Source organism: Aquarana catesbeiana, linkage group LG07 (genome assembly GCF_042186555.1).
Source record: "Aquarana catesbeiana isolate 2022-GZ linkage group LG07, ASM4218655v1, whole genome shotgun sequence".
NCBI classification, from domain to species: domain Eukaryota; kingdom Metazoa; phylum Chordata; class Amphibia; order Anura; family Ranidae; genus Aquarana; species Aquarana catesbeiana.
Genome location: NC_133330.1, coordinates 62,143,082 through 62,163,634, shown reverse-complemented (window position 1 = coordinate 62,163,634; position 20,553 = coordinate 62,143,082). Strand labels below are relative to the sequence as shown.

The window sequence follows — 20,553 nt, the reverse complement described above, 5'->3', positions numbered from 1 at the left end:
CCTTTTACGTTGGGGATGAAACAGAGGCGCCACTCTAAGTGCAATAGATCAAATGATTATTTAATATCACATATAAACACGGTACTCACAAAGGTGCAGTCATAAAAGGCATGTAGGCATGTAATGCCGGATGTCCGTGAAGCGAGAGGGATCCGTTGGCTTGATGGCTGCGGTGTCTGGGAACAGGCTGCGCCGGTGGATACTGACACTTCCTGTCTCTGAAACGCACGCTGAGAGCCACAGGGATAAGATCACTTCCAGAATGATTAGCCGATAGGCGACGCATTTGCGGAGCTGCGCTCCTTCTTCATAGGCCTGAAGAAGGAGCGCAGCTCCGCAAATGCGTCGCCTATTGGCTAATCATTCCGGAAGTGATCTCATCCCCGTGGCTCTCAGCGTGCGTTCCAGAGACAGGAAGTGTCAGTATCCACCGGCGCAGCCTGTTCCGAGACACTGCAGCCATCAAGCCAACGGATCCCTCTCACTTCAAGGACGTCCGGCATTACATGTCTGTTATGACTGTACCTTTTGTGAGTACCGTGTTTACATGTGATATTAAATAATCATTTGATCTATTGCACTTAGAGTGGCGCCTCTGTTTCACCCCCAGCTACGCCAGAACACTACTTACTCTTCAACTGGGCTGCCTTCTAAAGCTGCTATTACACAAAAACTGTATGGACTTTTTTTAAGTCCGTGTTTGCAACATTGTACATTTTACCGCAGCATCATTTTACCATTTGTTTTATTCTTTCACCTGAAGCAACTAGGTTGGAGGCATACATTGAGTTTGGTTCTTAGCGCTCACTTCATCTATGTATGTGTTCACCTTTTACATCACTGAAGTTCTTCAGTAAAACAGTGCATTGGTTGTATAGGTGGCTTATGTTTCCTGTCATAAAATATTTGTGGCACGATTGTACCGTCAGGTGGTGTATCATACAAAACCAAAACACATTAAAGACCCTTTTTCTTTTTCCTTTTTATAGAATACAATTATAGGCAACCTGTAGATCTCTAGCTGCTGTGGAGCTGCAATATCAGCATTCCCTGCCAGCCAAGAGTGTAATAAGGTAATTCTGGTGGATGGAAGGATGTGCTTTTACTTGTAGATACGCAGCATCTGGAAATCTACTAGTTGCTTGATGCAAAAAATATACTAATAAGATACGGATTTAGGATCTATGTTGCCATACAAATAAATAATTTTTTTTTTTTCCTGCCAGGTCTGTGTCCTGACTGGGAGTCATGGGACCCTAACAAGCCAGTTGATAATGCTCGGGAGGCTATGCAGCAAGCAGATGATTGGTTGGGAGTTCCTCAGGTAATTGTTGGATAGTTCATGCCACTGTTTTTAAAATATTAACATTTTTCTATATACAGTCCAAGACCTCAAAGTTTTCAATAATAAAATTGTATCGTAGCAGAAAAAAAAGCCAATGCATTTCAGGGGCCCAAAAGACTCTCCCTTCAGCATGGCTCAGGAATTCTGACTGTGCTTAAATAGACTCAGCTTAAACTGATACCAGATAGATCTGTGGTTTTCTGCTTGGGCCAATTTTCAAAAGGCAGGTTCTACCAGTGTTAATAAATGCAGCAAAGGAGCTTGGTGAATGGATCTATGATCTAATGCGCTTTAGCTGTGTGGATTGGGGTCATGTGAATATAAGAGTGGGTTCTGACTGGTATTACCTGTGAGGTTCCATGAAATGTCTGTCTTTTTTAGGATTGATGGAAAAGGAGCCATTTCAGGTGTAGCTGAAAGTGGAACTTTGCTCCTACATTATATTTTATTTTCATCTTGCTTTAGAAAAATACTCGCTAGCCCAGCAAATCCAGCGTCATCTAGTGTTAGCCGCTGCTTAGTTTCAGCACTCCGTGTCCCTTGCCACCATCTACTTTGATTTCATCAAGATGCCAGTTCTTTGAGTCTGAGAATATGTGGCAACACATGCACAGTGCGACAGATATGGCCCATCCCATGTGCATTGTGGCAGAGGTTGACTCGAAGCCTCCTCAGATGTGTGATGTCAGTATCCCAGGAGGATTTGGGCTGGGGGGTGTCATTCTCACCTAGGCAAGAATTCTGGAAGTGAGGGATAGATCTGTTGAAAAAGTATCTCCCCCACCAAAAAATATCGAGTTATGTAAGGGAAATGGTGGGTCTCAGGAGGAAAATAATGGAGAGTCATAGATGATCCAGTTTAGGTAAGATAAGGCTTTGATATAATCAGTGGATCTGTAGAAGCTAAAAGCTTGGATTGCCTAAATAATGGAAAAATTCATAGTTTCATTAGAAGTAAAGCTGTAGAGTAAGATCCATTGACTGTATAGCATTACGATTTAAAGATAAGCTCTCTGTGCTGTGCTCTTCATACCCTGCTCCCAACAATTACTATTAATCCAGAGAAGATACATGCATGAATAAATAACGCTGTAAAGTGATACATGTCAATTAGAGTTTAGTCCCAGATTTAGGTAGAACTGAGTAAAATATGAACACGTCTGTAAATCGTTGTTTTACTGGGGAAATTGAGGTAGCTTGCTTTTCACAAACATGAGCTGAAACTTAGATGCTGAGCGAGTCCTTGTCATATTCGCCGGAATTGGTTTATCCTTGTGTGAGGGCAATTGGACCTCCCATGTATTAAATAAAAAAACTGGTCTTATTTGAAGTATGCCGGTTTTAAATTGGACCCCTTTTTATTACTCAAAGGGCACACGGCAGGGATGTCCCCTCTTGACCCTCCTATTGGCCCTCACCATCGAACCTTTGCCTCAACAGATCCAAGGACATCCAGATGTTAGTGATGTGGGGATAGCCGGCTATCACCATAAACTCCGCTTGTTTGCTAATGACTTTTTACATGGGGTTTATTTATTTATTTTTTAATTTTTTTTAACCTTTCCACGCATCTCCATGCCTGACCTTTTTTATGTTATCTTACTCTTTTCGCTCAATTTTTGGGTCTGTAAAAAAAATCCAGCAAAATAGAGAGCCCTCAAGCTTTCCCTTCTCACCTCTGAACTTTAATCTCCTCATTGGCAATAATTTAACTAAATCATACGATTGTTGATAGTGCTGACTGCCCTCCTATGCTGAAGAAATTGACCACCTTAAAGTGACTGTAAATGTTCAATTTAAAAAAAAAAAAAAAAAAATTTAAATGACACTTACCTGCTCTGTGCAATGATTTTGGGCAGGGCATCCCTGATCCTCCTCTTCTTGGGTCCTCTTGTCACCACTCCTGGCTGCTCCCCTCCCCGCAAGTCAAATGTCCCTACTTCCCAAGATTTTTACCTCTTTAGCCTATAGCAACGTTATTTCAGGTATAGTTTCTTCCAAAGATGGTTAAAAAATACTGCTATTGTTCCTACTTTTATCTTTTTAGTTTCATACATGTGAAGTGCGAGTCTTACTTGGCATCATTGCATTCCTTTGGCATACTTTGATTGAACCCATGGAAAGCATTGTTATATAGCATACATACTTTTTGTTTGCTGAGTAGTTCTGCAGCACATGAACATAATTCTGTGACCTTCTAAAACCCTGTTTCTAGAATAACCGTGCTTGGCATAATAAGCATTTTTGTCAAAGTGGTTGTAAAGTCAGAAAGTTTTTTTATCTTAATGCATTCTAAGCCTTCTGTGTGCAGCAGCCCCCCCTCCCCCTGTACTTACCTGAGTCCATCTTAGTCCAGTGATGTGGTCAAGTGCCTCAGCCATCTGGGACTCTCCCTCCTGATTGGATGAGACATAGCGACGCCATTGGTACCCGCTGCTGTTGATTTAAAGTCAGTTAGCCAATAAGGCGATAGAGAGGACAGGGCGACACCGCGGGGCCGTGTCTGAATGGATACGGAGCTGCAGCTCGGCTCGGGTGCCCCCATAGCAAGCTGCTTGCTGTGGGGGCACTCAACAGGAGGGAGGGGCCAGGAGCACTGGCGAGAGACCTGAGAAGGATCTGGGCTGCTCTGTGCAAAACAAGAAAACTTTAGTATCTTTAAATATCTTACTCTTTTTTTTTGTTACAGGTGATCGCCCCAGAAGAGATCATTCACCCCGATGTAGATGAACACTCAGTGATGACCTACTTGTCACAGTTCCCAAAAGCTAAACTGAAACCTGGAGCTCCTCTGAAGCCCAAGCTGAATCCAAAAAAAGCCAGAGCATATGGCAAAGGTAAAAGCTGTTCTCTTGTTGGAGGCCTTGGCAGAGTTCCCTCTATGTAGTGGCAAATTTTATAAAGCTGTGTTTTTACAGCAGGTAAATCAATCACTCTCATTTAAAAGATCATATACTGGGAACACACACCCAGTGAATGTTTAGTGACTATCACATTCACGGTTTTATAAATCTACCCCATAGTGTTTTGGTACATTTCTTTCTTAAGCAGATTGAGTTTTAGGTTCCTTTTTTCACGTTTTCTCGTCTGTTCTTAGCTGCTCTATTGAGAGAGTTCTGTTATTTGAGATGGATCAGTAACTCAAATTAAAATTTGCAGGCACGCTGAATGGATCATAGGGGTGTGTAATTTGTAAAACCATAGCCTTAAAATAAATGACTCCAAACCATCCCAGTTTCTCTTTAGGATGTAACTCCACTTTTGTTGAAAAAAAATATATTTTCCAAGTGATTCAATTTTATATACATTATAGAATTTTTACCTGCTGCTGTTCTCTTGAAACTGACAAAGGCTTTTCAGTCACACTTAATTTGCTGAGTGGGAGGGTCTATCTGTTTAAGTCATATGATCAGTCATACTGGGGAAATCAATGAGCCAATCAAGTGATCTGGATTACATTCCTGCGGGTGTTTTGTATTCAGACTATGGTGTCTGAAATATTGGTTATGAAACCAAGTGCAGCCGTGATCCTCAAGATCGTGGCTGATCTCTTGTGTATACCAGTTTATGTAGCGGAGTTGAGGAGCAGAGAACATGTTCTCCGCTTCTCATCACAGTACATCAGGGGTCCTCAACCCCCCATCTTGGTCCGTGACATGTGACGGGGGGTTGGCGGCAGCTCAATCTCTAGTTGCGGCTGCTTTTATTGCCGCCCAGGTTGTGCCTCCTGTTTGCTCCCCTCCATGAGAGCCAGTCTTCCCCAAAATGGCGGTGGAGACCAAAACACCAGTGCCGGCCCTGGTCCTCTAGCAGCCGATCTTGCGATACAGCATGAAGGCTTCATAATGGGCCATGCAGGAGACACCCTGCAGTCAGGCCACTCCACAACATTCAATCAGAGCCCGGCCAAATCAAGACCAAGGCGGGACGCAGCTGGTGTTGGTCAGCAGCAGGAGACCTGTATGTATTTGCTTTGTTCAGCAGGGGGTGAGCGGCAGGCAAGAGAGTCAAGCTCCTCCCCCTGTCAATAAGTGGAGTCAAGATATGGTGAAAAATACTCCTGCGCTTGTGAGATCGTTTGCTGTAAAACAAAGGTAGTATTGTAGTCAGAGATAGGACTGGGGGAGATGATGGAGCGGGGTGGTCTGCAAAGGACTGTTTAGTAGGAAGTGGATGGAAGGCGTGTGATCAGACGCTTGCATCAAGAAATGTATGGTTTATTTATGTAAAAGAATACAGACATATAGTCATATAGATATAAAATCATACAAATACTACATAATATTATAAAAAAAAAGGAAAAACAGGTAACAAAATAAGTACTAGGAAGTTAAAATTGGGGTGTGCCCATATTGAGGCAGGTATTTAAGAAATGCTGACGCGTTTCGAGGAAAACCTCTTCATCAGAGCCAGGAGAACTGGAGCACAGTCTGTATGGGCCGGTAGGCCGACATGTGTACATGGGGAGAGGTGGTGTGGCTAGTAGGAGGATGTGTCCTGTGATGGACAATTGATTATTCCAAGTTCCATACCCAGGTGTTCTATGGATGAAATTAGAATGTAAATAGATTGTATTTTCTTTTTGCGGTCCTGTTAGGCTGTCAGATGTGCCTGTCTCAGGAGAAGTGTGTAGACACAGCTGTAATCTGTAGAGATACTTTGGAGTGGAGAGCCGTGTGATCCTGGCAGCAGAAGGGGGGGGGGGGAGGGAGGAGGTGTCCTTGAGGCAGCTGATGGCTGGATAGAAAGCGTCTTGCTGCCTAGGAAAGGATCACACGGCTCTCCACTCCAAAGGATCTCTACAGTTTACAGCTGTGTCTACACACTTCTCCTGAGACAGGCACATCTGACAGCCTAACAGGACCGCAAAAAGAAAATACAATCTATTTACATTCTAATTTCATCCATAGAACACCTGGGTATGGAACTTGGAATAATCAATTGTCCATCACAGGACACATCCTCCTACTAGCCACACCACCTCTCCCCATGTACACATGTCGGCCTACCGGCCCATACAGACTGTGCTCCAGTTCTCCTGGCTCTGATGGAGAGGTTTTCCTCGAAACGCGTCAACATTTCTTAAATACCTGCCTCAATATGGGCACACCCCAATTTTAACTTCCTAGTACTTATTTTGTTACCTGTTTTTCCTTTTTTTTTTTATAATATTATGTAGTATTTGTATGATTTTATATCTATATGACTATATGTTTGTATTCTTTTACATAAATAAACCATACATTTCTTGATGTAAGCGTCTGATCACGCGCCTTCCATCCACTTCCTACTAAACAATAAGCGGAGTCTGCTGTCCTCCTTCTGATTCCCCAGGGCACAGGAAACACATGGATGCAGGAGCCTTGCTCTGAGGAGTGCAGTGATCCACTCGAATAAATTAAATAAATACAGATCACTAGCAAAGAGGTTTGACTGTCCAGAAATTCCTGTTAAAACCCTATCGGTGAGTAGCAACAATATCACCCAGCCCCCCTCGCCACCAACCACAACCCCCACCTACAACACAAACATCCCAAATAAATTGATGTAAATGTAAATAGAACTGTGATTTAGAATTTTTCTAAGTGAGTCCTGCTCAAATACTTTCAGAAAGAGTTACTTCACTTAAAATGACTATTGGTCTGGGCTGCTGCTTTTCTATTGTTGTTTTTTTAGTTTTTTTTCACTGTTAAAAGCCAACTAAGCCAAGCATACCTTTAAACCTCTGCTTTTTGCCTGTTTTATCTTCACCTTTTTTTTTTTTTTTTTTTTTTAACTGTACTTAAGCATATAGGAACAAAAGTAGTGTTAGTACTTGTATCAGATTCCTACCAAAAGACAAGAAGGTGGCACATTGATGACATAACTTCCTCTCAACAAGGTTTATTCAGTCAATCAATATATGCTGCAAATCCCAGTCTAGGCACTGTTTTAATGCATTTCATCTTTCCAAACTTAATCGTAGAATAAAGTTGTTGAAAGGAAGTGACGTCATTGGTGGGAGGGTCTACCTTTCTGTGTTTTGGTACTAGAGCATGGGCAAGCTCCAAAAGCTGACACCCAGCCAGTCTGGAGTTTGAAGCCATGGGGTCTTTTTTGGACTGCACCATAACCCGATTCCTAGTCTTATTTTCAGAAAGCGTAAAAGACAAAACCTGTTTAATGGAGGCAGTTTCTCCTTGTTGGTTCACATTTTACTTTTCTTATAAACCGCCCCCTTTTATATTTTCAGTGTTTTCATAATGCTGGAATTTGCAAATTGGGGTTAGAAACTTTATATAATACACACTAGGGTTCTTAATAGTAAATGTGATTGTGTTTTTTGATTTTCTTTTTAAATAACAATTATGTAATACTTTGCCAAATCTTTTTTTGAAACGTATGAAGCCAGTAGCATTGTTTTCTTTAGCTATTGAATTATCAAATTAAGTACTTACTGGCAAATACAGCCCTTGCAGACTAGATTTATGTGCTGAACTGTCATTTCATGTATTATGTTCGTTTTGAGTAAACACGCAAATTATCATCTTATACCGGAGAGCTTCATGATCACTCTAATCCTAAAGAGAAAGTTTTATCCTGCAAAGTCAGAGGTGTGGTGGCAGAACAGTGTGAAACCTGTCATTAGCACACCCATTGCTGCTAAGCTCTAGTGAGAAAATATAAAAGGGAAGATTTTCATTATAGTGACTAGGCTTCTTGTAATATTAGGTTATGTAAGGATCTATTTTTCTTTTGAAAATGTCACGATGATCCATCTTTTTACTATGTAGTCTTAAAAGACCCTACCATTTAACAATGATCTTGTGTTTGCAAATGGTCTGCTCACCAAGCAGTCATAATTTGTTCTTCCTAAGGAGTAATGGTGGCACACTGGGTAAGAAACCAGGATGGTGTGGTGGAAGCAGTCTGTTCTGGCTGCAGGCAAAGGAAACGCATGTAAATAGAAAATTTAAGAACCATTCTAAAGAATGTCAGTGATAGAGACGTCACTCAGCTGAGCCACAGACAACGGTGTGGGAGCAGTATAGCCCTGATGTGGATAGCTGAGTTCCCACTAACCACCAATGTAAAGAGGCACTTCATGACTGACCACCAAGGTAAGTTGGCACTTCACCACTAACCACAATATAGCAGTCCCAATTCTCAAGTGTCCACCATTATAAAGGGCTACTTCTCCACTGCCTAGCAATATAAGGAGCTTCATCTTCCCTGACCAATATTGTAAGGGGCTACTTCTCCACTGACCACCAATGTAGGTACCTGTTTTTCCACTGATCATCAATATAAAGGGCAACTTACCCGTTATTGCCAGGGTAAGGGAGCTCTTCTTCACTGACCGCCAGTGCAAGGGGTTACTTCTATACTGACCTCCAATGGGGGCAGCTTCTCCACTATCCACCAGTGTAAACGACTAGTTTTCCCTACTGTCCACCAGTGTAAGACAATTTTTCCACTGACCACCAATGTAAAGGGTTATTTCTCTACTAATCACATACAGTATATAAGAAACCACTTTTCCACTGACAACAAATGTTGAACACCCCCTTCTGCATAGACCACCACTATAATGGGGCCACTTTTCCCTGACCACCAAAATTAGCATTTACTTCTTCAATCGCCACCAATGTAAGGGCAAGGTCTCCACTTGCCACCAGTGAAAGCTTCCACATCTCCACTGGCAACTGTTATAAGGAGCCAGGTTTCCATTGCTCACCAATATAAGGAAGCAGGTCTCTACTAACCACTACTTTACTTTAATGGGATTTGGAACAAATATGCTTCAGATAAGTAGAGACCGTACCTTTACAAAGCTCTGTCTGGTTATAAAAAAATGTGTTTTATTTAAAAGTAAAGCACCACCTCTTATACTGGTTCATATTCTTTATCATTAAAGTAAAACTCTGGTTTTATTTTTAAAAAATCTCTTTCAGTAAAGTGTTAATAGAAGAGAAGGAATCTGGCAAACCTTGTAATTATTGCTTATATCTATGCTCATCTATAAAAAAAAATTCAAACTGGCACAAGTGGGAGGCTCTACCTTCCCTATAACACCTGAGCAGTCTCAGTGTTGGGATCAGAAATGCATCCCTCTGTATCTTGCCAAATATGAATCTCATATTTCAGGGGATAAGCAGAGAGAGTGAAATGTCCAAGAAGCCTTTTTTACCAGTACTGATACCCCAGGTTGACAGTAGGGGTTTCCATTTAGGTGGCAAGCAGGTGGAGCCAGGTATTTTTCTCAGTGTAAGAAAAATGCAAAATGTGGTCTTGGGCAGGCCATACTTTTGGAAAGTTAGGTTTGTAGGCAAGAACAACCTATACTGCAAGTGCTGGTGGGGATGCATCTGAATAACACATGGGAAATGATATATGGAACCGTGCTGCTAGAAAGGTCTCACTCACTCTATTCTCCTTAGAAAGGGATCCGCTAATACAGAAAAAAAATCCAAAAACAAAGCAAAATGAATAGAGTCGTGAAACGTTGTATAACTTAATTTACATACTTATACCTGCACATTGTGTGTGCATGTTTTGACTCGTAGCAAAAAAGTGGAGCGTGCCAGTGTTCTGTGACGTCCATAACTGAAATGTTTTTATATTTAATATTTTTACAGGTGTGGAGCCAACTGGAAACATGGTAAAAAGACCCGCACCATTCACTGTGGAAACCATCAGCGCTGGACAAGGGGAGGTTCTGGTCTTTGTGGAGGACCCTGAAGGATTAAGAGAAGAGGTTTGTGTTCATGGACTTCACACACAAGTCTTGTAAGGAAAATGTCAAGGAAGCTTTGTGGTGTCAGAGCAATGTGTACTTTGTCATAACTTTACAAAATATATTCCAGATCACTCTGAACCATACTCAGATTACACATTTGGAGGTCTACTTGGGATTCCACCTTGCCGATAGACAGTGGCAGGATTGTTCCATTGTTCACATTGCTTGCTGTGTCAATGCTTTTAATATTTAATGGTACATGTCAAGCACTATTGATGTTCACTAGAAGGGATACAGATGAAATATGTTCATGGCATCCACTTCCAGAGAGGGATGCATTCAACGATAAATGAAGTTATAAGTGCCTATTGTTATAGAAGCCCTAATAAAAATTTTATTTATAATTATTCTCCCTTTCATTTTTATTTTGTTCTTCAAATTTGAAAAAGGCAAAAACTGCTCAGAATACAGTTAAAATATATGTACGTGCATTATCGTACTGGCTTACCTGTAATTCTGGTAAGTTTGTTTTATAATCTGGACTTCCCTGTTATATATAAGGCCTTGACCATTTGCTGCTCTCAAAGCACTACGGATTGTGATTGGATAGTGAAGGGACAGCAAATCACTCTACTCTCTTCCAATTGGCATGGCACTTCAAAAGGCATTAAAGTTTCATTGGCGCACAGTGCTGCCCCTTCCTCTATGAATTTTAATTCTGCTATACAAAGGATTACAGAAGGCTATTAAAAAGACAGATTGAGGTGTTTAGAGAGACTCTGTCATTAAACGAAGAGAGGCACACTGTTGTAGGTTTGAAGTGTAAGCACTTGAAGTCTATGAAACTTCCCTGTCATTGTCATTGATGAATCTCTGAAAAAGCTTTGGCACTTTCTGACAGCCCTTTCTGCTTTTTTTCTGCCTCCTGTGCATGTCTGTTGACCAGCGAGTCTGCCCATCACAGCGCTGGTCCAATATAAATTTGTAGGGGTCCTCATGCGGTATAATATTTCTCTGTCATATACAGTGAGGGAAAAAAGTATTTGATCCCCCTGCTGATTTTGTACGTTTGCCCACTGACAAAAATGATCAGTCCATAATTTTAATGGTAGGTTTATTTTAACAGTGAGAGACGGAATAACAACAAAAATATCCAGAAAAACACATTTCAAAAAAGTTATAAATTGATTTACATTTTACTGAGTGAAATATGTATTTGACCCCTTCACAACACATGACTTAGTACGTGGTGGCAAAACCCTTGTTGGCAATCAGAGGTCAAACGTTTCTTATAGTTGGCCACCAGGTTTGCACACATCTCAGGAGGGATTTTGCCCCACTCCTTTTTGCATATCCTCTCCAAGTCATGAAGGTTTTGTGGCTGACGTTTGGTAACTCGAACCTTCAGCTCCCTCTACATATTTTGTATAGGATTAAGGTCTGGAGACCAGACCTTCTTGAGCCACTCCTTTGTTGCCTTGGCCGTGTGTTTTGGGTCATTGTCCTGCTGGAAGACCCATCCAAGACCTATTTTCAATGCCCTGGCTGAGGGAAGGAGGTTCTCACCCAAGATTTGACAGTATATGGCCCCGTCCTTCGTCCCTTTTGATGTGGTGAAGTTGTCCTGTCCCCTTAGCAGAAAAACACCCCCAAAGCATAATGTTTCCAACTCCACCTGATTTAGAGTTGCCACCTCATCCCTTTAAACCCGAACACCTTTGAATTACACAGGTTCTGAGGCTAATTAAATGCAGATAAGGCACCAAGTGAGTTTAATTACCACCTTTAATCAGCCACAGAACCTGTGTAATTAATATGTGTTCAGGTTTAAAGGGATGAGGTGGCAACCATAACCTGATTCCTCACCGTTCTCATGATCATTAAAACTCTACGAGGTAAGATCTTGCATGGAGTCCCAGACCGAGGGAGATTGACCGTTATTTTGTGCTTCTTCCATTTGCGAATAATCACACCAACTGTTGTCACCCTCTCACCAAGCTGCTTGGCGATGGTCTTGTAGTCCATCCCAGCCTTGTGTAGATCTACAATTGTGTCCCTGATGTCCTTGGACAGCTCTTTGGTCTTGGCCATGGTGAAGAGATTGGAATCTGATTGCTTCAGGTGTATTTTATACAGGTAACAACCTGAGATTAGGAGCACTCCCTTTAAGAGTGCTCCTAATCTCAGCTTGTTACCTGTATAGAAGACACCTGGGAACCAGAAACCTTGCTGATTGATAGGGGATCAAATACTTATTTCACTCATTAAAATGCAAATCCATTTATACACTTTTTTGAAATGCGTTTTTCTGGATATTTTATTTATGCGGTCTCACTGTTAAAGCAGAGTTCCACTCAAAAGTGGAAATTCCGCTTATCCGCCTCCCCCCCCCGACTCCCGGATGCCAAGAAAGACCTACTAGAACAGCTGAACTTTATTTGGGGTTAATCATCAATGATTTCAATTTGTTTTTCAATTGAGTTGGACAGTTTATAGGTCACATTAAAGGTGGAAAAAGTTCTGAAATGATTTATCTTTGGCTCCTTCTTTTTTTTTTTTTTTTTACATCACAGAAACCTGACATTTTAACAGGGGTGTGTAGACTTTTTATATCCACTGTACAAAATCAGCAGAGGATCAAATACTTTTTTCCCTCACTGTATACTCATCACAAGAAATTAAAGCGGAGGTCCACACAATTTCTTAACTTCACCTTATCCCCATCAGCCCTATGAACAAATGCTCAAATGAAAAGAAAAAAAAATTTTGGTGCTGTATTTACCGTGGAATCTGTCTGTATTGTGGCACTTCCTGTTCGTCACTCCTGCGGGAGTAGGTGTGTATATTTGTCTCCTGGGAGCTAAGTGTCATGCTGCCCATACGTCAGTGCGGAACGCCACCGCGAAATCCAGTTGTTCTGACGATATGGGCCCCTCGTCGGATAATGCCCGGGCTGGACTGCGCATGCGCAAACGGAGCAGCCGAAAATTGCCAAGGATGAACCGCTGTTTATCATCCTTGGAGATTTTCGGCGGTACCGTTTGCGCATTTGCTGCGCTTGCTCAGTCCAGCCCAGGGCATTATCCGACTGGGACCTATATCGACAAGACGTTAAGCATGTGCAGGAACGAGCCGCATTCACCATATCCCAGAAAGATCGATGCTTGTGGGCTTCTCATGCCCACAAGCAAGATGGAACCGGCCATCATAAGATTTTATAAGTTCATTTTATAATCGAAAACGGACATCGGGGGGAATTAATACACCAAACAAGTGAGTGTTGTATAGTGTTTAGCAAAGTGTCAGAATAGCTGAAAAAAAAAAAAAGAATGGTCGGTGGACCTCCGCTTTAAGTAATTCTCTAAACTACAAGAGGAATTTGAGTTGCTCTCTAAATTACTATTCCACTATTATCAACTTATATACCTGTTTGAGCAACTTTTAAGAAGGCCAGATACTACCAAGCTAGCTAGTTTTCTATTCAACCCTTACTACTAATTGAAAGACCAGATATTAAAAGGTACAACTTAAAGGATAACTAAACCCATGAGCAAAAATGCAAGATGTTGCAGCTTACAGTCATTAAATTTGGTACCTGCATTAGATTTTCTTTTTTTCTTAAAAAACATTTTCCACAAATACAGAAAATACCTGTTGATCTTGCCACAAATGTGAGCTGCACTGAAGAAGAATATCTTTCTAGCCATCTTCTATAAACTACGAATTACCCTGCCCCCAGTGCTATGGAGTTGAAGAAATTCATACATGTTAGTAGTCCATATCAGAATACCGAGGAGAAGTGCTGTAGCCCCCCAGGGACAGGAAATGTTATTTACAGGAATATCAGGAGAAAATTAAGCAAAGAAGCTTAAAAAAGAAAAATGCACCCACCAAACCAAGGACTAGTAATCTGCAATATTAGTCTTTTGCTTTTTGGTTTAGATACACTTTAAGTGGCCTTCGCCATTGCTGCAAATTACTGACCAAGACTTGTCATAATTTAAAGACAAATACAAAGGCTCAGGGATTTCCTAAAGGGATAGAGTGATGCAACTAAAATTGTTCCATCACGCCAACTATATACAGCGGGTAAAATGAGTATCGAACACGTCACCATTTTTCTAGGTAAATATATTTCTAAAGGTGCTATTGAAAATTTCACCACATGTCGGTAATGCATGCAATCCATACATACAAAGAAACCAAAACAAATTAAGTTTAGAAATGAGTTATGTGTAATAAAATGGAATGACACAGGGAAAAAGTATTGACTATGCTAACTGAAATTTATTTGATACTTTGTACGAAATCCTTTGTTGTTAATGACACCTCCTTTATGGAGAAACAAGTTGTAATGCATTGCTCAGGTGTGATTTTGGCCCATTCTTCCACACAAATAGTCTTCAAATCTTGAAGGTTCCGTGGGCTTCTTGTATGAACTCTGATCTTTAGTTCTTTCCATAGATTTTCTATTGGATTCAAGTCAGGTGATTGGCTGGGTCATTCTAGCAGCTTTGTTTTCTTTCTTTAAAACCAATTGAGAGTTTCCTTGGCTTTGTGTTTGGGATCATTGTCTTTGAAATGTCCACCCCTGTTTCATCTTCATCATCCTGGTAGATGGCAGCAGATTTTTATCAAGAATGTGTTGTAACATTTTTCCATCCCTCCTTCCTTCAATGATTTTGAAGTTTGCCAGTACCATATGCTGAAAAACAGCCTCACACCATGATGTTCCCACCTCCAAACCTCACTGTTGGTATAATGATTTTGGGATGAAGTGCAGTGCCATTTGACCTCCAAACATGGTGTGTATTATGGCATCCAAAGAGTTAAATTTTGGTATCATCTGACCAGACTATATTCTCCCAGCGTTTTACAGGCTTGTCTAAATGTTGTGCAGCAAACTTTAAACAAGCTTCAATATGCTTTTTCGTCAGCAATGGAGTCTTGTGTGGTGAGCATGCATAAAAGCCATGGCGGTTGAGTGCATTGCTTATTGTTTTCTTTGAAACAATTGTACCTGCTAACTCCGTGTCTTTCTGAAGCTTTCCCACAAGTGGTCCTTGGCTCTTGGACAACACCTCTGATAATTCTTTTCACTGCTCTGTCAGAAATCTTACGAGGAGTACCTGGTCGTGGCCGGTTTATGGTGAAATGATGTTCTTTACACTTCCGGATTATGGCCCCAATGAAGCTCACTGGAACATTCAGAAGTTTAGAAATCTTTCTGTAACCAATGCCATCAGTATTTTTTGCAACGATAAGGTGGTTGCGAAGGTCTTGAGAGAGCTCATTGCTTTTACCCATCATGAGATGTTTCTTGTGTGACACCTTGGTAATGAGACTCCTTTTTATAGGCCATCAGTTGAGACTGAACCAACTGATATTTGCACCGACAAGGGGCAGCTTTCTAAATTACTAATAGATTTCAGCTGGTGTCTTGGCTTTCCATGCCTTTTTTTGAACCTCCCTTTCTTCATGCGTTCAATACTTTTTCCCTGTGCCATTTCATTTTGTTACACATAACATAATTTCTGAACGTATTTGTTTCGGTTTCTTTGTATGTATGGATTGCATGGGTTGTTACCGACATGTGGTGAATAGATCATGTCCGTAGCACCTTTAGAAATATATTTACCTAGAATACTGGTGATGTGTTCAATATTTATATTAAATGTTGTATCTACTAAACCTAATTAAACAAGTAAGTACTCCACTGCAGTATGCTTTTAGGCAGTTCAGAAAAACTGCTTTTTCCACTGTTTCTGAACCTGTTATGTCCGGGACTTCTGGCTAAAAGTCAATGGCTATAACCCCTCAGCTCTGGGACTTAGCAACATTTCCCAACTTAAAAACGGCCTGTTAGGCATTATTGGAGACCTATGAACTTCTAGATATTCTAAAGTTTTATTACGTATACTTTACTTTATATGGTAGGAAGTCCATCTCCCCCTCCCCTTTTTCACGCTTGGAAAAAAACTGCTAAATTAATGTTCTACCATTATACAAACTTGCTTACAAATAAGAAGCTGCTGATCTTTGAAAAAGATGGGTTACAGCTACCTGTATGCTTATTACTCTAGATACTGGTTTCTGCCATAACCCTACATATGCTATTAGATTTTGAATATTGATGTGACTTTTTTTGTATTTTCTTAAAATGCTTGTAGCCACCCTGGTACGAGACAGTATGAGATGTGTGAGACTGTTAAGATTTTTGTATATGTTATTGCACGTGTTTTACTGACTAAAATTTAATAAAACCTATCCTTTACAAAAAACACACGGTCAGGGCTTATCTGCAAGTTCTGACACTACCTAGAAGTATTGAAGCTTTGCCTGTAGAAAGACTAGGTCTTCAGCTGGGGCAGAAATTGAAGGAAATAAAAGATTTGTAACCATGGTACAAAATAATCTGAACAAATAGTTTGCTTTATGATCTTTAAAATCCATAAAGATCAGTCCTCTAGATTTTATTTTTGTTGAAAATGTTGTTGGAGCCCCTTTGCTGTTAAGACCGTCTAGCAGACACCTTGGTAGTTTTTAACAACTAGTCCAAAATTGGCCACCTCTACCTCAAGGTGGAGAACTCCTTTAAGTAAGCTTGAATAACACACAAGTTATCTTTGTTTTTATTTTGTAGGATGTAGGAAAGGAGCTAGCTTTGTATCTTCTGTTTTATATAATTTTAATATTTCTGCTTTTAACCTTTTGCACCAGTTTACTTCATGAAAGTTTATGCACATCCGTTTTCATCAGTTAAATTGCATTAACAATTACCCTAAAATGCATGAACTTACATCTTAACACATAGCATGTAGACGCAGTTCGTTGTGTGAATGGCACAGTTTATGGACCTTACACTTATGTTACTCTGTACACCTTGCACTGCCTGCCTCTTCTTTTTTGTATATAGTATCTGTAGTTCTGATGTGTGAAAACATGAACATGCAAAGTATACAGGCTTATTTGCATTGGGTCTTTGCATTAACTTATTAAATAGGACCTATAGTTAATGTGACTTAGGATTCACTTGTTTTATGGTCTGCCCTCAGATCATTGTCTGAGCAAATATATTGCCCCAACCTTTTCTCCACCTCATCCCCAACACTTTTGTCGGCCTATGTTTTATGTTAAAGAATAAAGCCCAGGTGTCTTTTGGAATGATGTAATTGTGTTGCAGGGTAAATTTATTGTACAGCAGTTATGTCAAATATGTACAGTATTCTAATAATGCTGCTCACCAGTTTAGCCATTAACCTGTGTGTGTCTTCATGAAGGCCAAGGTCACAGCCAACAATGACAAGAACAAGACCTTCTCTGTGGAGTATGCACCCAAAGTGACTGGTATGCACAAGGTAAGCACTCTATTAATATTATTATTGATCCATGCCATTCCAGCTTGACAATATAGTATATGTAACTTGTATAAGTGTAACAAAAGCTGATGAGAAAAAAAAAAAGGAAAAGCCTTTCTCATCGTGCAGTATATATTATGCAGATATTGCAGGGCAACGAGTTAGATGTTAAAGCATACGTGAAGGCAAAATTGAAAAAAACAAATGCCGTAACATCCCTGCAGTCCATTTACATTTCTCCCCACCCATTTAAAGGACCTGAACGTACAGGACAATATCCACTGATCTGGTAGAAGTGCACTTAGTCAACAACACACAGCATTTTTGGGGACTGAGTGACGACAGCCCTGCCCAGTATTGTTTTGCAAAACTACTCAATCCATCCCACTGTCTTCATCACCAAAGCATAGTAACAAATTTGTTTGTAGTCCTAAGATTAGGTCTGGAGAGGCTAAATCGACATTAAAAAACACTTTTAATGATCTAGATAACAAGCCAAAATACAGCAAATAGGAGAGGGTCATTGTTGGGGATTTACATAGATTTTAAATGTCCATGTGGAAAGTATTAGGTGTCCATAATTCAAGGGTAATATCTACAAAACCCCCATTGTGATCAATAAACCTCATGTACACCAACATGCTGATGTCTGAAAAAGAACTCTCACTTTGAGACTCCTAGTAGTAAATTAGATCGTAAAATGCCTGATGTGATAAATGAGAATCCTTTGCTTCACTAACCCCATTTCCAAAAGAGCAAATACTAGGCATTCTCCGATGGCCAACCACAACAATTTTTACATGAAGTAGATCATAAGCACTCTTAGTGGCTGCAAAGAGGGGCTGTAAGGAGTAACACACAAAACAGGCTGTAATTGTGTAAAACAATTTATGTATTAAAAACTATAAAGATTTAACATATATCTCCTGGCGCATAACTAGCACCAACATCCCAAAGCTCACTGTGTGTATTACAAACCCATTACCTGGTGCGAGTTGCACCAAACACAGCAACATCCCAGCCCGCCCTTCATTCATTTCATCACAAAGGACACGTTTCATCCCAAGGGATCCCTTTTCTGAGTCTTTCCTTTACTTAGAGGGTGTTGTATTTAGGGTAGTTTTTTTTACTTCATTTAGTGTTTTGTTGCTCATTTGCTGGGTGTTGTATATGAGCCCACAGGCAAGAGCAGAGGCTCTTTTGTTAAAAATGGCGAATGTTTGATAGGGATCAAGGCCAATTAATGTTGCCAGGATCTGACTTTTCTATTCAAGAGTATCAAAAATAAGTGTTAAATGACAGAGAAAGAGACTCGCTCTGACGGCTGTGTCAATTAATCCAGATAGGGAATAGACCTTAACCAAATGTGCAAGGGCTGCACCGAAAGTAGGTCAATAAAATTTCACATGTTGGTAGAATAACTCTTCCTCTATTGTAATTCTTGACGATGGAGGGGTGCAGGCTGTCCAATAGCTACAGACGACTATAGAATTTTTATGGCGTTAACACCATTGACCAGAACACCAGAGTCTTGTCATTGGTGGCTCTCTTCAATGATGTCCTTTCTGTAAACATTCTGTATGTAGCCTTCTGTAGATATCGGGCAACCTGCACTGCTCATTCACCAAGAACTTAATGATGGCATGTTATTTTTGCTTTGAATCCATTATTTACCTGCAATGAAAAAGAAGAGGAGTTACTATAAAGGAAGAGTTACTCTTCCAACATGTGACATTTGAACAACCCATGCATGTTATTAAAAATTATGCCACTATTGGCTTACTTTTGGTACAGCCCTTGTATTTTCCAACAGTTATCTGCCAGCGAACAAGTGGCATATGATCAGTAAACCAATTATAAGCAGCTTTATAATTATAAACCTTTGTCATTCTGTTACTTGTGGTGTGTTTTATGTGTGTATAGTTACAAGAAAAGTGTGGTTGTCATTCTCAGCAGTTCGGAAGAATTTGCACAAGTTATGAGTAGTATAAAAAAAGAAAAACATACCTCACTTCTTGGCGTTGAACTCTACAAAACCTGGCACCAAGTGCAAAACACCAAGTATCCATGATCCAGCAATAATGTCAGTAATTAAATCCCTATTAGGCATCTACATATGCATTAAGCGAATTAAGGGACCTTTTAGTCTGAAAAATTGCATATTGCTTTTTCTTTTAAGAGTTTGATTTTAAAGGGACATTTACATCTGTAGAACATTATTCAACTTTAGATTAATGTAACACTTCTTGAACAAACGAACACTAATTCCATGTCTACATAGTAAACTTACCATTTGTCCCTTTGGGCAGTGATCTGTTGTGAGTCTATGGCTATTGTTTGTTTTTGCTAAAAACATTTTAACTAAAAATATTATATTACAAAAATAGCTTGCGTGGCAGTCACTATATATAGATTATATTACTTGAAAAATAAGAGGTGTTTTCCATCAGAATGTTTAAAACTTGTTAAAGCGTAACTCTATTCTTTTATGTTGCTGACACATTTGATTTTGTCAGGTGACAAGACAATGGTGTCAGCAAAGTGGCATAGAATGATGGGCTGTAGATTGGCCTCTGTTATAAGACCCACTCATCTTGCTTTTCCTTTAGCCTACACCCAAAATGGAGAAAAATCACAAATGAATCCGTTTGTTAGACAAGGATACCATATAGCTTGAGAATTAGTACCAAAGTTCAAAGACATAAGAGGTAGTCTGGAATCGCAAATTTTCCTGTTTTGAAATATGGCAGAGGGAGGGGAGAGGACCTGATCACTGGAGGGAAGATGGAGGATAATAGTAATTGGTTGCAACATTTTATTTATTTAATTCAGGTATTTTTAGTGCAGACAATTTGAGCAGCGATTTTACATATTGCAAATTCACAGTAGTCCCTGCCCTCGAGGAGCTTACATTCCAAGGTCCCTACTAGAGGTGAGCTTGGGCATCCTCTTAACTGATCTCTAGCTGAACTCTGAACTCGTATTCTTTATTTTTTTAATCTGCTAATGAGCTGCGAAAACAAGGATACAGACTGTAAGACAGGAAATGACCTCGGAAAAAAAATGTAAGTTCCGAGTTTAGCTAGAGATGAGTTTTGAGGACACCGAAACTCATTCGTATTCCCCACCAA

The 20,553-nt window shown here is 40.2% G+C and overlaps 1 protein-coding gene across 5 annotated transcripts in view; it reads left to right on the top strand.

The window, feature by feature from the left end:
• The window catches only part of FLNB (filamin B), a 329,582-nt gene that overhangs the window by 129,800 nt on the left and 179,229 nt on the right, over positions 1-20,553 (top strand). For all 5 annotated transcript variants that reach the window (XM_073592228.1, XM_073592229.1, XM_073592227.1 and 2 more), the window contains exons 3-6: positions 1,227-1,324; positions 4,035-4,182; positions 9,964-10,082; positions 17,345-17,422. In XM_073592228.1, coding sequence (XP_073448329.1) covers positions 1,227-1,324; positions 4,035-4,182; positions 9,964-10,082; positions 17,345-17,422 — 443 coding nt within the window. The remainder of the gene's footprint in view (positions 1-1,226; positions 1,325-4,034; positions 4,183-9,963; positions 10,083-17,344; positions 17,423-20,553) is intronic.